General features: G+C 38.2%; 1 protein-coding gene across 1 annotated transcript in view; it reads right to left on the minus strand.

Moving 5' to 3' along the window:
* Positions 1-1,437: 1,437 nt before the first annotated feature.
* The window catches only part of LOC150077390 (uncharacterized), a 219,791-nt gene continuing 203,990 nt past the window's right edge, over positions 1,438-17,238 (minus strand). The window contains exon 10 of the mRNA XM_090385627.1: positions 1,438-2,796. Coding sequence (XP_090241753.1) covers positions 2,727-2,796 — 70 coding nt within the window. The 3' untranslated portion in view covers positions 1,438-2,726. The remainder of the gene's footprint in view (positions 2,797-17,238) is intronic.

The following is a 17,238-nucleotide window of genomic DNA, read 5'->3' on the forward strand; positions in this document are numbered from 1 at the left end:
CCATTTTCAGATTTACCATTTGAGTTACAAAATACATTCTATTATGTTTATTTTGTTATACTTAAAATTTTAGAGTAGAACTAAAACATGATGCAATTCAGTCTATTAAGAAGCTAATAATCAATTAGGAGAGAATTCTTTGGATTTAAAGCAAATTAAGTACACCTTTTATAAATTGAGGCTTATTTTTTACTTCTGTTTGGTAGCCAGCAGGTTTTCAAATGCCGCAGTCTTAAGAGTTCACAATGAAGAATGAATTTTTTTATCCGCTGCTGAATAGCAGTATCTCATATTTTAATCAAGATAACTGTTCTGTTAGTTCACTATGCTTCCCTACGACACACGAAAGTCTGTTGACAAGAAAATCCTCATTTACCAAACTTACATTAACAAAGTAAGTTTGGTAAAGCTTAATTTACCAAACAAAGGCCATCTAGAATAAGTTAATATAGCTTCAGCTATATTAACTACCCAATTTTAAATACACATTGTATTTTGCAAACACGACCCATGGTTTGAGCTCCTGGTCATATGTAATAAAATAGTTAAGAAAAGAATACTTTAACCAGCAGTGATACCTGTCTTTTGGCCAGCAGTGATACAAGTCAAGATGTGTCTAAAAAAAAACACATCTTGACTTGCCCCCCTTGATAAGAATAACTGTTTTTATTCTTTCCAGTGTTTCTTGTTGAACAAATAGAATACTTTTATTAGCAGAAATATTTCATTCCTATTAAGATTCCATAATGGCAGCAGGGGTGATGCTTTTAAAATCTTCTTAACATTAATGTATGATCATCTTGCCTAATTCACATCCACAATATTCTGTGAAGTAGGTATTCCATGGTTAAGTTAGGAAATGGAAAGCTCAGGATAGAATAATTAACTATTAAACACTAATTATGAAAGCATAACTGATTTGGGGTAAAAAATATTTTCGTGGCATGAAAATCTATGATGAATATGAAAAACAAAATCATTGATACTAGTTCTTTATTAAATAAGTGATAAATAAGCATTCCTTTTTACAGAAATTTATGTGCACAAATATTTCCAGAAAAATCTAACTTTGTGACAGCTAGCAAGCGAGTCAAATGTATTCATATTTCAAGCAGAAACCTTAATTTAGATAATGAAATCCAATTTTAATGTAATTATACTAGCTTTATATTTTAATGCTATCCCTATTATGAACTGCAAGTCCACAAAGTTCAAGAAATATTATATATATACATACATGCACAGGTAGGCGTGCATGTGCACACACTTATACAGTGCTGTATAACAAATTACTGTACATTAATTTACTTAAATTAATAGTTAATTCCATTGTGCAATTGCAACAGCTGCAAAAATATTTTAACAAGAAGATATGTATATAGCACTGTATAATAACACTGTATAATAGTACATGCTGTAATAATATATTTTATAATATATGACGGAACTTCACACTGATAAGACATGCATGCTATTTTCACAGTTACATATATTATGAATGACATTTCTAACATTAAGAAAGGGCAACATGACAAAAATCATAAAAAAATATGTTATTTCACTTACCTGTGCAGGTTAGTGAAAAACCAACATTTGAGATTACAGAATAAAAGCCAGAGGCAGAAATGGGGAGGGGGGGGGAGTGAAAGAAAGATATAAGTGGGAAATAAAATTTAAACAAAATAAGAGGAAAAAATTTAAAATAACAAAAGAGGAATAAAGATTATAGTAACACACTGATAAAAAAAACATGAGAAACATTTTATTTCATGATGGTTAATTAATTAAACAATTAACTTCAAACCAGCTATTACTATTATCCAGACAATTTTTTTGGAAATTGATATTTGTTTGCATTTACAAGCAGTACTATTGTTGCTGGGTGTACTGGTGTCTTTTAGCACAACTGTAAGATTAGTGTTCATTATCACAGCCAGCACATCACAGGTTGGTGCCGTTACAGTTTTGACACCTTTTAAATGTGCAAGTGTTGGCATCAATCCTTTTCTGGAGGATAAAACTCCAATTGTGAGATTATGGGATGCTGCTATGACTTGGTTTCCTGTTATAAAATCTTGGTTTGCAAATTGAAAAAACCAGGGATAAACAGTCAGAAAGCCAAATGAAAGAAAGCTAACATGAGAAACTGGGGAAAACCTTAATTTCCAGAACACAAGATCAGACTAAAAAAAAATAAAAAAAAACAGGGCCAACTTCTCTATCTTACACTCACAATGTGAGTTCAAACCAGAAAGCCAAAGACCATATAAAATGCCAACATTCAGGGCATGTTTCATGGTCAAGAGGAATTACAATTAAAAAAAAGTGAGGGGAGAAAAAAAAAGCCTCAAAACTAGATTCACTGCTTCATACTCAGAGACAGGAAAAGAATGAAACAACCAAACAAATCACAAAAGTGTAGTAAAGAAGGAAGAGACTTCCATAAGAGCTAGTGGACATGAAACAATATAATTAGGTATGAAGAGACTGTAATTAAAAACAAGATGTACAGGGTTAAAAGTGGGAGAGGAAACAGTTTCCTATTCCACACACTTGATGGTAGTTTGGAGGGGGAAAAAAATATGTACATATATATACTATATTATGCATAATATATATATTATGCTTCCAAAATCAAATAATTGTTTATATCTGTGTGACAACTTAACAGTTATACAATTACAAGATTTGACCAAATATACATTTATATAAAGAAATACTAAAATTCATTCTGATACCATTGAACGGTATCGAGTGAAGACCTCATCAATATCCACGTAGCAACCTTGAAGATGCCTGCAAGAAAAGTGGCATATAAAATTTTTAATAACATATAAAAAATAGTTAAACTATTGTATACTTTCAAATTTTTAAATTTAGTTCATCCAGTAATACAGGCTAATGTTTGTATGGGTGTTTAGTGGCACAAAGACAAAGTCTCCCTTTCATGTACTAGTTTTAGTATGGTCATATGAGAAGAATTATATGATTGTACTAAAATTAGTTTTGGAAAAGTTCTATAGACTTGTGTGATGCTTATGCAGCTGAAAACTTACTGATAATGAATACATTTTAAGCATATATGCTTTACTGCCATTAGAAAATTGCCAAAATAAGCAGGCAGTTGGAGCATCTCCTGTAAACTAGGGAAAGATGAATTAGATGGTTATATCTGATACCAAATTACAGTTTACAACACAACTTGCTGAAGCTCTACTCCTGAAATAATTAAAGTTAAAATCACCATTAAATCAAATTGCTAGAGCTAACTGAAATAAATGCAAAGGGTACACCAGCAATTTGCAAGGAATAATTAAACGAATTAGTTATTAATTAAATAACTAAACGAATAATTAAACGTTCTTCCAAATGAATGTGCCCTCAAATCTTTAGCTGACTGTCATATTTACATCAGACTCTGAATTTACTGGGATCGGATTAACCGGGACACTTCAAGACTCCAAATTAAAAAAAGACACGTGGCACAGAAGAAAATGCATGGGATTCATATAAAGTAATAGGTGACACAGAAATCATAACATTCAAGTAATAACTAGAATAGGTATAAACAGATGTTTTGCAAGTCGTAAATAAGTGACAAGAAGTGGTGTTAGGTTGTCATTGGGAGATTAGTGTACTTATTATCTTGCAACCCCCACTGTCTTCACACCCACCAATCAAAAAAAAAATGTTTAGTTTGTTTTAGTGTGTTGCATTGATTGTTGCGTTCCATCGCACCACAAAAGGACATTTTGTTTCATTAATTTTTGTCAGGAATGTCAATTTTTTTTTTTTTTTATATATAGTAACTTTTTTCATTTAGAAATCACAAAAATGATTGGCAAACACAAGAATTGTGCTTTCAATTAAACAAAAACTTGAAATTATTCAAACGTTTGAAAACAGTGCATCCGTTAAATCTATAAACAACCACTATAATATTGATGATCGAACCATATGTAACATTGTAAAAAATGAAGGGAAGCATTGTATTGGATACGCGAGTGGTGGGTGGGTGGCAAGTTTTTTGTTTTTTTATCTATCGCCATACTTTTTACTTAGGTTGCTGAACATTTTTCGAAACAGTAAGTCCCTGACTTACTACACCGCTGTTCCCCCCCTCCCATAAAGTTTTTAATTGAACTAATTAAAAATATATAACTATTTTTCTTCATTCTTCTGAGGTTTTTGTAATTTTTGCATATCAGGGATATAGTAGCAATATTTTATTATTCATTCCTAAGATACGTAAAACTCAACTTACGTAAGAAGTCCTGGAACATATCTCTTATGTACGTTGGGGACTTACCATATTTTTGGATTAACCGGGAAATTTTTTTTATCATCTATCCCAGAAAATTGAGGGTCTACTGTATCTAACAAAATAATTATTCTAGTTTAATTAATCCTAAGTGATCATGCAGGGTTCCTGAGTTTACATAGGTATGAAATGCAATGTTTCAATTATTTGCTTGATTGACTGAATGTTAATAAGATTGTAAATAAGAAAGCAAATAACAACACAAATTTACAACTTCAGATTTAAACTCAACACATGCTTCTGAGATTTTCCGTTTTCTTAAATTCTTTCAAACTATATTATAAATGAACTGGTAATCTCTTGGATAAACCATTTAAAGTTAATACCATTTAGTATACAAATAAAGCAAAGAAGTCTACCAACGTTAATAATTAAGTACTAAAAATACATTAGAAATTGCAATAAATATTCTTGCTCTTCTGCAGAGTTAAGTCACAGTATCACACAAAAAAAGTTTCTCAGGTATGCTGTTTAATGATTTCCTTTTCATTACCTTAGCTTTAAAAATAACATAGTATAAACACATTCCAAACTTTCCCCAGTAGGCCACCAGCAAATATGTGGCTTTTCACAAAATGTCTTACCAAATCCTTATAATGGAAATTTGAGAAACTACTACGTCATGACTATTATATTTATCTATAGACATTAAACAACCTGTAATGCTCAATCAAAATTAAGCTAAAAAGAAGTTTTTATAGATCTTGCTTCTAACATGCATCAAACATATCAAAACCTGACAAAAATTCACTTATATTAGTAGTGGCAAATGGAAAAAAGCAAGCTGATAACAGCATCAAAAATAAAATCCCAATTTATCCATCCCTTCTAATAGTTTCTCTAGTTCTTTCTCGAAGTTATTCAAACTACCCACTTCCACCACTGCAGATGGAAGCTAATTCCAATAATTGGAATTAACTTAGTCAATTTAAATTTAAGCTTCCTCATGCGTGTAGTTTAATCAAGAGTTGAAGTGAGGGATTAACAGTGCACGAGCTACCATGACAAAATTGTGCCTGCCAAGCAAGAGGAGGAATGCCATCAACTGTGAGCTGCTCACTTAGGCCAAAGTCACCTTAAACACCACAATCAGATCTCCTCACAGGTGTCTGGTCTCCAGATGCTGTAATTTGCAGAACTGAAGCTTTTCTTGGTAAAAGAATCCTTTTGTTTCCCTGCATGCACACAGTCACAGATCCAAATTCTTCCTAAAATGAGGCTTCCAGATTTGTATACAGTACTTGAGATGTGGCATAACCATTGCCTAATATAAGATAATCATCCCAATATTAACCCCAGGGGCTCACATCTGGTGAGTATGGGCTTGGCACACCCAGGGTCCTGAGCTGGATATCATCATTCTTCTCTTTCTTGGCGATTCCTTTCTACTTCTCTCTCTCGGGGTAATTGAGAATTTTTTTTTTTTTTTTTTGGCTGGTGCAGTATAAGCCTCAGGCTTCCTTACACCATATAGCTAATAATAATAGTATCCCTGCTGCCAAAATTCCTATATATATATATATATATATATATATATATATATATATATATATATATATCACTCAAAACCTGATGAGCTGTCCTAATAGCCCATCCACACTGTTCAGAAAACTTCATGTCTGCCTGCACAATTTAACCACAGATCTTTTTCATTCTCTACCACTCTGAGTGCTTCAAGGCTGGGATTTATCTTTAATGGTACTGGAGGCAAATTTATGCATCATATTTCTTGCCTTAACTCACTTGTAATTAAGGAGGAGTTGTAATTATGGTTGGATACTTCTGGAATAAATTTCACACTTTATTCTTTTCTTTTACCATTGCAGACATCATTCCACTAGCAATTGGAAAGCCTGCAAATCCTGGTGTTAGATTGATGTATGGCAGTGGATGCAGCTAATATATAATGTACCTGTTTGACATGATCAACAGATAATGTCAACAAGTTGGATGATTTGGTCATCAAGTGATATGCAGGAGGAATATTTTGCCCAGATTGGCTTGGAGAATTTCTATTTTTGTTTTGTCTCTGTCTGCAACACTTCTTTGAAAAGTAATCGTTATTAAGCAGGTTGTCTAATACCAGCCACTCAATGCTTGGAAAACATATTGGAGAGCAAAAGATCTATTAACGAGATTGATCTTGTGTGGGAGTGTGGGTGTGTGTGGGGGGGGGGGTTAAGTGTGAGAGCCAGTGTTTAGTAATGAGAGATTCAACTAGTTGTCCACATTTACCTGTCTGGAAGGGTCCCCACAGTGCATGATGTCCACTGAAATCCTCCAACAGGAGAAAGGGATCGATAACCATGTAACAAGATCTCCAAGATCATTTACAGTGCACAATTTATTTTGTAAGAGACATGGAAACAAGAGTGAAGGCAATTTTGAATGCCACCCATGTGGCAAATGTTTCTAAAAAAGTGTATAGTGAGATAGGTTTGGATAGAATACTTGAATCTAGTGTTCCGTCCTGGATACAACTCTATTGCAGTTCCACTGTTTCAACCACCACTGTATGGTTCTTGAAGAGATTATCCTATTTGATTAAGTCATGAATATCACTAACACTGCTTCACATGTCTCTACAATTCTCCTGATGTACATCAGTTTTCCCAGAAGAGGATGAATCTGACAGTTTTCAAGATACAAATTGCTTATGGCAATCAGTTTTTGATTTCTCCTTTCTAGGAAATTTTGGTTGTCTGTTATCTATGTCATCCGCATTAATTCTAAGACACCAATTTATCTTAAGTGGAGGTGCCTCCGTAGCCAGGTGTGCAGGAGCAGCAGTGCGTTGCACATGCTTCTTGATTAGACCACGGTTCGAGCCCGTGACCACCAAATACAGAGCATGTGTAAAGGTCAGGGAATGATTACTGCATATCCCCCGGAGCAATATGGCCTTAGTTGCTAATGCACCTAAAAAAACCAGACACTATAGGAGGGAGTATATGATTAGAGCCTTGTCGATCAATTTGGCCCTGGAAAGATTGTGCAAGGCTCAAGGAGTAGAATTTTTTTCAGCTTGGTCTGTACTTGTTAACAGAAGGGACTGCTTCTACAGGGATGGGATAACACTTAAATAGAAAGGGTGCAAGAATATTTGCTGATGCTATCGAGGCAGTGTTAGGTGCGTCAAAAAACTGCTAGCTTGGAGGGGGGGATACAAGGACTAATAAATTAACAGTAGCCACTGGCAGAGGTGAAAGTGATTCTTGCACTGCTTCTATTGGAATGAGCAGAAAGAAGCCTGGAAAACAAGATGCAAGATATTTCAGAGACTGCTGAGAGTCATTGTGATACAAGTAAACACATCGGTTGTGTTAAGGTAGCTAAGAAAAAGAACAGGTGCATGTATACTTGCGTGTACACCAATGCTAGGAGTTTGGTAAATAAATTTGATGAATTTGAGGTATTGCTCAAAGCATCAAAGGCGGATATCGTTGGGATATCAGAGACGTGGTGTCACACAGATATAAGGAATGCAGAACTGGAATTTGGGGAGTACAACGTCTACAGAAAGGATAGGAAGGGAGGAGGGGTTATGTTATTAGTTAAGAAACACAAAATCCAAGGAAGTAAAGCCAGTCGACATCGCTGGACAGTGCAGTGTCAAGTCAGTTTTGTGTGATGCTATGAGCATTGGAAGATCAAAATTGAGAGTGGGAGTGTGCTATAGGCCTAATGACTCTGATGAGTATAATAAGAAACTGTACAGGGAAATAGTGGGCCAGTAAATCAGGGAGTCTTATAATGGGGATTTTAATTTCCCAGATATTGACTGGAATTTGTGGGTTGGTCACTCACACACCAGAAAGGCTTTTGTGGATTTATTGGATGATTGTTTTCTACATCAGCATGTTCGGGAGGCAACTAGAGGGAGTAATACTCTTGATTTGATTATCAGTAGTGATTCTTCATGCATTAAGAATCTGCAGATAAATGAACCACTAGGTGGCAGTGTTCTGAAGTGGGATTTACTCAAAGAGATAACTACCATCAGGGGTAAAGGAAAGGGTTATTGCTTTCGTAAAGGCGACTATGATGGTCTGAGACAGTATTTAAATTCTATACAGTGGGACCAACTGATTATGTTACCAACAGCAAATTCCAAATGGGAAGCATTCAAAGAACTTATCTTGGAAGCTACTAGGCTTTACATACCAACTAAGAAATATTGTTCAAGGGCCTAAAAAATATTGTTAGGCCTAAATGGATGTCAGATGAACTAATGAGACATATGGCAGAGAAGAAAAATCCATGGGATACACATAAATTAACACGTGACACAAAAGCCTATGATACATATAAGTTGATCTGTAACCAAGTTACAAAGGAGGTTAGGCAGGCGAAGGCAGTTTACAAGAAATCTTTGGCAAAGGATGCAAAGAAAAACAGCAAAAGAGTTCTTTAGATATGTAAACTCTAGAAGGAAGGGGATGAATCAGATTGGTCCACTTGATATCAATGGTTCAACTGCTGATGATCCTGCTCAGGTAGCTAACAAACTAAATGAATATTTTGCATTGAAATTCACACATGAGCAGTTATTCAGTAAGGGGAATGCCAGAGGTGTATTCAACTCTGGCAGTAAGCTAAATAATCTTGTAATAACTGAGAGTAAAGTGGAGGAGAAATTGTTGAAGATAAACACAAGAAAGGCACCTGGGGTGGATGGGATCTATCCAGTTATATTAAAAGAGGCAGCAAAGGAAGTAAGCAAACCCTGAGCCATAATTATGAGAGCTTCCTTAGACTCAGGGGAGGTACCCATAGATTGGAGATGTGCAAATGTGACCCCAATTCACAAAGGAGGATAAAAGGCTGACAAGTAATTATAGACCTGTGAGTTTAACTTCTGTTCCAGGAAAATTAATGGAGGCACTGGTTAAAGAAGCACTGCAGGATCATCTAGACAAGACTTCAGTTTATAGCTCGGACACAGCATGGTTTTGTTAAGGGGAAGTCTTGCCTGACCAATCTGATTGGATACCATGATGCAATCACAAAAGAACTGGATGCAGGGAATAACTTTGATATTATATACTTGGATCTTAGAAAGGCTTTTGATACTGTTGCACATGGAAGGTAAGGTAAGGTAAAGTGCAGCCATTATCAACCCACTGTAGGATGGAAGCCTCCTCAACAATTCATGCTGAGGGAAATGGACCATAATCTGCCACGCTGGTCCAGTGCGGGTTGGCAGATTAACCGTATTCAGCAATCAGGGGCTTGAACCCCGGTCTACTCAAAGAGCGTGTGCTACTGCACTCGCACTCCTGACCACTCGGCTACAGAGGCCCCTTGGAAGACTGCTGTACAAATTGAAGCAGTGTGGCATTGGAGGCAAATTGCTGCTATGGATAAAGGGGTGGTTGAGGGAGAGAAGGCAGAGAGTGGTAATTAATGGACACTGCTCATCGTGGACTAATGTTATTAGTGGAGTCCCTCAGGGTTCAATATTGGGTCCATTATTGTTTTCTGTATTTATAAATAATATTGATGATGGTATATCAAGCTTAATGTCCAAGTTTGCAGATGATACAAAGGTTGGCAGGGTTGTTAAGGACACTACTGACACTATGCTGCTGCTGCAACAGGATCTGGAAAGGTTGAGCAGATGGGCTGAGAGGTGGCAAATGAAGTTTAACCTTAACAAATGTAAAGTACTACATATGGGAAGCAGTAACCCAAGAGTAACACATCAACTCTGTGGTACTACACTGACAGTGGTAGAGAACGAAAAGGACCTGGGGGTAATTGTGCAGGCAGATATGAAGTTCTCTGAGCAGTGCAGACAGGCTGCAAGAGTAGCTCATGGTATCTTATCAATGATATACAGGAATTTTTCTAGCAGGGATAAGGAGGTGATTATTCCCTTGTATAAGGCAATGGTCAGGCCACACCTTGAGTAATGTATACAGGTCTGGAGGCCTCATTTCAAGAAGGATATAGAGCTGCTGGAACGAGTACAGAGAAGGGCAACAAGATTAGTGAATGGAACAAAGGGTTGCTCTTACGAAGAAAGGCTTAAGTTTTGCAAATTACAGTGTCTGGAGACTAGGCACCAGCGAGGTGATCTGATAGAGGTGTATAAAGCCCTGAATGGTTTGAGCATGCTCAATGCTAATGGGATTCTGCCTCTTGCTCAAAATAATCACCTGAGAGGGCATAAATTCAAATTGAGGAAAGACAGATGTAGGATAGAAGTGCGGAAATTTGCCTTTAGCCAGCGGGTAGTTGGTTGTGGAACAGACTTCCATCCCTTGTTGTGGAAGTTGATAGCCTAAATAAATTTAAGTCTCAGCCGGACAGGTATTTCGAACAAATGGAGGGGTGATTTTTTTTTTTTTTTTTTTTTTTTTGGCTGATGCTGCATAAGCTTGCTTTCTTGCATCATATGCCTCTACTAATGCTAATGCTTACCAAATAACAATCTTAAGTGGATTGATAGTGACGTCTAGTAGATATTTTGCCAAGTCCTTTCAGCTTTACTGCTTCTGAAGGAGTAGATTATGTGGACAGTGAATTTACACTTAGGATGTTTTTGCTATATTCATTTATTTGTTGTTTTTGAAGGTTGAGTGGTTGGAAGTGAGGCCTAGGCCCATTCGATTAGCGATAAGGTATGAGGAACTGAGATGTCAGTTTGAGTGGCTGTCATTTTGCTTATGTTATGTTAGTTGCTGGTGAGTTTAGTAGAATTTTATTCTCAATATGCAACTTTATTTTCTATTTTATACTTTTGAACCTTCTTCACAATGTAAAAATGCTATAAAAGTAAAATCATAATGATCACTTAGAGTATGATATTGACACGATCAGGATGCACTGCTTCTATTGGAATGAGCAGCAGCAAGGTGCCAGAGATTTCTAGAATTGATGGGAGTCATCATCGAACAAGTAAATACACGGGCTGTGTTCGGCTAACTAAGAGTAAGAGCAGGTGCGTGTATACTTGTGCATGCACACCAATGCTAGGAGTAGAGTAAATAAATTTGATGAACTGGTCAAGACATCAAAGGCAGATATTGTTGGGATATCGGAGACTTGGGGCCAAATGGATACCTGTTATGATCATTTGTGTACTTGTGGCAGACCCAGGGTTCCCCCCAATTGCCACAGTCATCTGTCAAGGCTTGTGCCCAGCCAGTCATGTGAGTGTGTAGTATCAGGTGAATGAAAGTTGTGTTTGTATGTTGTGTGCCTGGCTTCTGGCACCAGCTCGGCAGCTCCCTACCTCCCGTCCTTTGCCACATGGAGGCATGCCAGGTTCTGTACATACATCTGTCTAGGACATTTGGGACAAAGTCCCAAGTGTTCCTGTTGTGGAAAAGGAGAGGGAAGATTCCCATCCAAAGATTGAGGATAGAAAGATGTAGATGAGAAGAAGAGGCATCCACATAGAGGGTGAAATGAGAAGAGTTAGAAAGGTAGGAGAAGAATAGGGGACAGTGTGATCCCACCCCATCATTGGCTGGGATCAGCTGCATCCCACCCCCCACAGATGTGGGGGGCAGCATCCTACCCAGAAGGGGAGTTAACAATGAGTGTATCCCCACTCTGGATCTAGTCCAGGGTCAGCAGTGCAGTTCGGTAGTAAAGTTTAGATGGCTGTCATGTAAATATGGTTTGAAACATCTGGTGGTTTCTCTTCGTTGTAGGTTTTTCTGTGGGTTGGTTCCATGCAGGTGGATAGTTGCGATGGGTGGTATCTCTTCTTTAGTGGTTGTTCCTTGGCTGGGTCAAGTCATTCTTGTTATTGAATGCCTTCTGTTTCATAGGTTGTTTTATCATCAAGTTAGGTTATCAATGCCAAAGTAGGGAGGCTCTTCTTTTGAAGATTCTTGTTGCATAGGTTACAAAAGCTTTGTATGTCTGCCGATTGCATATAAGTAAAGGCTCTTGGTCTAGTTGCAATGTTCCAATCTCTATTTCTAGGTCATGCCTTATGTCAGTGTATTGCCAACAGTCATATAGCATATGCTTCCATGTGTCCACTTCCCTGCATGGAGCAGCAGTGCGTAGCACACGTTTCTTCATTAGACTGGGGTTTGAGCCCATCACCACCAAATACGGAGGATGTGGAAAGGTCAGGGAATGACCACCGCATATCCCGGAGCAATATGGCCTTAGTTGCTAATGCTCCTAAAAAAAAAAAAAAAAAACTGCATGGTGCAGTGGGGAGCTTCCATGAGGTTAAATCTGTATTGTCTCTCTTTGACTGATCCATGTCCTGTCAGCAGAGTTGTTGCCTGGAGGTTGGGGAAAAACCATGATATATTTGCTTTGGTAATTTCAATAACCGAAGAGATATATTTGTGAATCACTCTGCCTAAGTTATCAGCATCCCAATCCCTCTGCCACTTGTCAATAGACTTCTGATTCTTGTCATTTCTAACAGTTATGGCAATGTCCATTCTGTGGTGGCATTTCAGGTAATGAAATTCTACTTCCAAGTTGACTGGAAATGTTCCCATTAGAACCTGCAGGGCAGAAGTGGCCATTGTCCTAAAGGCTCTGGACATGGCAAACTGTGCTGACCTTTGTGCCTGCTCAAGATGTTTGGTGGGGGAAAACAGGGGCTTGCCCTGTGTCCCCAGGCTCCTGCTGCATAAGTGAGTATAGGTACTATCAGTATTTTGTAGTAGGGGCAGAGTGTTCTGGGTTTGAGACCCCATTTCTTTTTGGCCATTCTTCTTATTTTTCCTATATCTTCTTAGTTTTGTCCTTTAGATAGATAGATGATATGCAGGAGAAATGTTAAGATTTGGGTCTACTATCGACTCCAAGGTATTTAGACTTCTGCATTTGAGTTAACCTGATTCCGGCATATCTTATTTGTGGTTGTCTGGCTAGTTTGGCTTTGAGTAACAAGTAATTTGTTTTTGCTATTGAGACTGTTAGTTTATTATTGTTGGTCCATTGCGCTAGGTCTCGTAAGATGTTGTTGTCTCTAGGAACACACGATTGCCTTGTAACCAGGATGACAGGGTCACAAGTGTAGGCAATGAACTTCGTTTGCAGGAATGCTTATTTGAGCCATTCATCAAAGACCATGTTCCAGCAGAAGGGTCCCAGAATGGACCCCTGCTGATGCCCCCTTGTAACTTGTTTGCTGATCCTACTATTATTGGTGGTTATCACGACCAATCTGTTGGTAAAGTAACTGGTAACCAACTTTTACGGTCTCGATATCTCGGTCTCCCTGAATGCTTTGCCACCAAAGAGTGCCAAAAGCCCTTTCGAAGTCCACAAAGTGGATGAGAAGGTACTTCTGCTCTGTTGCTTTCAGTATCCGTTGTAGTTGGTATATTGCTTGCTCTGTACTTTTCCTGGAAATAAATCCATACTGGGACTCATTTGGCATATTCTTGCAACCATGATTTTCACAGTAATCTGACTAGTACCAACAGCAGGGCAATTGAACAGTAGGACTCCAGTTCCATTTGTGGCTTCATAGGGTTTTTCAGGAGAAATTTAACAGACAGGATAGGAAGGAAGTAGTAGTTGGGAAACACAAAATCTAAGGCAGTGCATCCAGTTGACATGGGTGGCCACTGCTATGCTAAGTCAGTTTGGTTTGATATCATCACTGGTAAAGCAAAAATGATAGTAGGAATCTCTTATAGGCCTAATGACTCTGATGAATACAACAAACTCTACAGAGAAATAGAGTGTGTGCAAGTAAATCAGAATGTCTTATAATGGGGAATTTTAACTTTCCAGATATTGACTGGAAATTGTGGGTTGGTTACGCGCGCGCACACGCACACACACAAGCAAGACTTATGGATTTACTGGATGACTGTTTTCTACAGCAGGATGTGCAAGAAGCAATAAGAGGGAGTAATACTCTTGATCTGATTATTGGTAGTGATTATTCATGCATTAAGAATCCGCAGTATAAAGGAAGTACTAGGTGACAGTGATCAACAGTACACTGATGCGGGATAACTAACATCAGTGGTAAAAGGAAGGGTTTCTGCTTTCGAAGGGTGACTATGGTGATCTCAGTTTTTAAATTCTAAACAGTGAGACCAACCGATGAAGTTAACAACAGAAAATTCTAAATGATTTTAGGGATTAATTCAAGAAATTAATCTTGGAAGCTACTAGGTTTTTCATACCAACTAAGAAATACTGTTCAAGGTTTAGGCCTCAATGGATGTCATATGAACTAATGAGACTGGTGGCAGAGAAGAAAATTGCATGGGATGCATATAAATTATCAGGTGACACAGAAAAGCCTATGGTAGATATAAACTACTAGTCTGTAAGCAAGTCAAGTTTTCAGAGCAGTGCAGACAGGCTGCCAAAGCAGCTCATATGTCTTGTCAATGATACACAGTACAGCAATTTTTCTAGCAGAGAAAAGGAGGTGATTATCCCCTTGTATAAGGCAATGGTCAGGCCACACTTGAGTACTGCATACAGGTCTGGAGTCCTCATTTTAGGAAGGATATAGAGCTGTTCGAACAAGTGCAGAGAAGGGCAACATGACTGGTGAAAGGAACAAAGGGGTATTCTTACCAAGAAGTTAGGCAGGCGAAGGCATATTACGAGAAATCACTGGCAAAGGATGCAAAGAAAAACAGCAAAGGCTTCTTTACTTATGTAAACTCCAGAAGGAAAGGGAGGAATCACATTAGTCTGTTTGATATCGATGGTTCGACTGTTGATGACCCTACTCAGGTAGTGACAAACTGAATGAGTATTTTGTATCTACATTCACACATGAGGAATTCTGTAGAAAGTGGAGATCAGAAGTTTATCAAACTCTAATAGGCAGCTAAATGACTTTGTAATAACTGAGAGGAAAGTGGAAGAGAAATTGTTGAAGTAAAATATAAGAAAGGCACCTGGGGTGGGTGGGATCTATCCAATTATATTCAGGGAGGCAGAAAAGGAAATAAGCAACCCTTAGTCATAATTACAAGAGCATCCTTGGATTCAAGGGACGTCCCCACGAACTGAAGAAGTGCAAATGTATCCCCAATTCACAACGGCGGGGGGGGGGGAGATCAAATTGTGTCATGAATAATTACAGATCTGTTACTTCAACTTCTATTCTATGGAGGAAAGTAATCTAGTCTTTGGTTAAAGAAGCAATGCAGGATCATGTAGACAAGGCCGCAGTTATAGTTCAGACATGCATGGGTCTGTTGAAGGGAAATCTTGCTTGACCAATTTGATTAGACACTACAATGTGGTCATAAAGAAAATGGATGCAAAAAAATAATTTTGATATATAATTGGATTTCAGGAAAACTTTTAATACTGTTGTACGTAGAAGGCTGCTGTACAAATGGGAGCAGTATAGCATTAAGGGCAAGTTGCTGCTATGGATAAAGGGATGGTTGAGTGGGAGAAGACAGAGCAGTAATCAATGGACACTGCTCGTCACAGTATAATGTTATTAGTGGAGTCCCCCAGTGTTTCATGTTGGTCCCATTTTTGTTTTCTATATTTTATCAATGATTTGATGAAGGTATAACAGGTTTTATTTCCAGGTTGGCAGGGTTGTTGACATTAATGACTGTATGCAGCTGCAACAGGATCTGGAAAGGTTGGGCAGATGGGCTGAGATATGGCAACTGAAGTTTATCATTGACAAATGCAAAGTACTGCATATGGGCAGCAGTAACCCCAGAGTCATGCACTGTGCGTACTACACTCAGGGTAGTGGAGAATGAAAAAGACCTGGAGGTAACTGTGCAGTCAGATATGAAGTTTTCAGAGCAGTGCAGACAGGCTGCCAGGGCAGCTCATAGGTCTTGTCAATGACATGCAGTACAGGAATTTTGCTAGCAGGGAAAAGGAGGTGATTATCCCCTGGTATAAGGCAATGGTCACGCCACACCTTGAGTACTGCATACAGGTCTGGAGTCCTCATTTTAGGAAGGATGTAGAGCTGCTCGAACGAGTATAGAGAAGAGCAACGAGATTGGTGAGGAGAACAAAGGGGTGCTATTACCAAGAAAGGCTTAAGTTCTGCATATTGCAGCATCTGGAGACTAGGCACCTGTGAGGTGATCTGCTTGAGCTGTATAAGGCTTTGAATGGTTGAGCAAGCTCAATGCTGGAACAAACTTCCATCTATCATTGTGGATTGATGGCTTAAATAAATTCAAGGATGAACTGGACAAACTTTTTAAGAAAATAGGAAGTGTTTTTTTTTTTTTTTTTTTGTTGTTGATGCTGTATAAGCTTATACTGATTGTTTAAGGTTGCTAGGATGATAGTGCAAACATACCAGTTGATCAAAGAAAGTGTACCATATTACATGTGTGATTCCCAGGCCATTTGTTTGTTATTTGGTTTTTAGGAGCATTAGCAACTAAGGCCATATTGGTCCAGGATATGCGGTGGTCATTCCCTGACCTTTCCGCATCCTCTGTATTTGGTGACGGGCTCGAACCCCGGTCTAATCAAGAAGAGTGTGCTACGCACTGCTGCTCCTTCCCACTTGGCTACGGAGGCACCTCTCCGGCCGTACTCAAGACGACTGGCATGGTGCCAAAGAGCTTTCATAATAAGCTAGTAGCAACAAGCTTCCCCTTTCGTGAAACTCCAGAAAGCAATCTTGAACACTTTTAGTACAGTCAGCAAGTTCCTCAACCAACAGTAATAATAATAATAGTAACTGGAAACAACCCCATGCACTTGGTTCCAGTACCTGGCACAGGGTGGGAAATGCCAATAAGGAGAAGAAAAAAAAAAAGTCATAAGAATAATAACCTAGCAGCAATAGGCCTCCCAGAATTAGGAACTCCAAAAAGCTACAATTTATGAATGTCAAGCTATCAATGTGGAGCTATTTTTATTCAGAAAGTTCCTTGACCTTGAAAGTTCCTTGAATAATAATAGCTCCACATTGATATATTTTTCCAGATCAACAATGCATGAGCACTGTA

The sequence above is a fragment of the Mastigoproctus giganteus genome, chromosome 12, assembly GCF_048544385.1.
Source record: "Mastigoproctus giganteus isolate SK-2022 chromosome 12, ASM4854438v1, whole genome shotgun sequence".
Classification (NCBI taxonomy): domain Eukaryota; kingdom Metazoa; phylum Arthropoda; class Arachnida; order Uropygi; family Thelyphonidae; genus Mastigoproctus; species Mastigoproctus giganteus.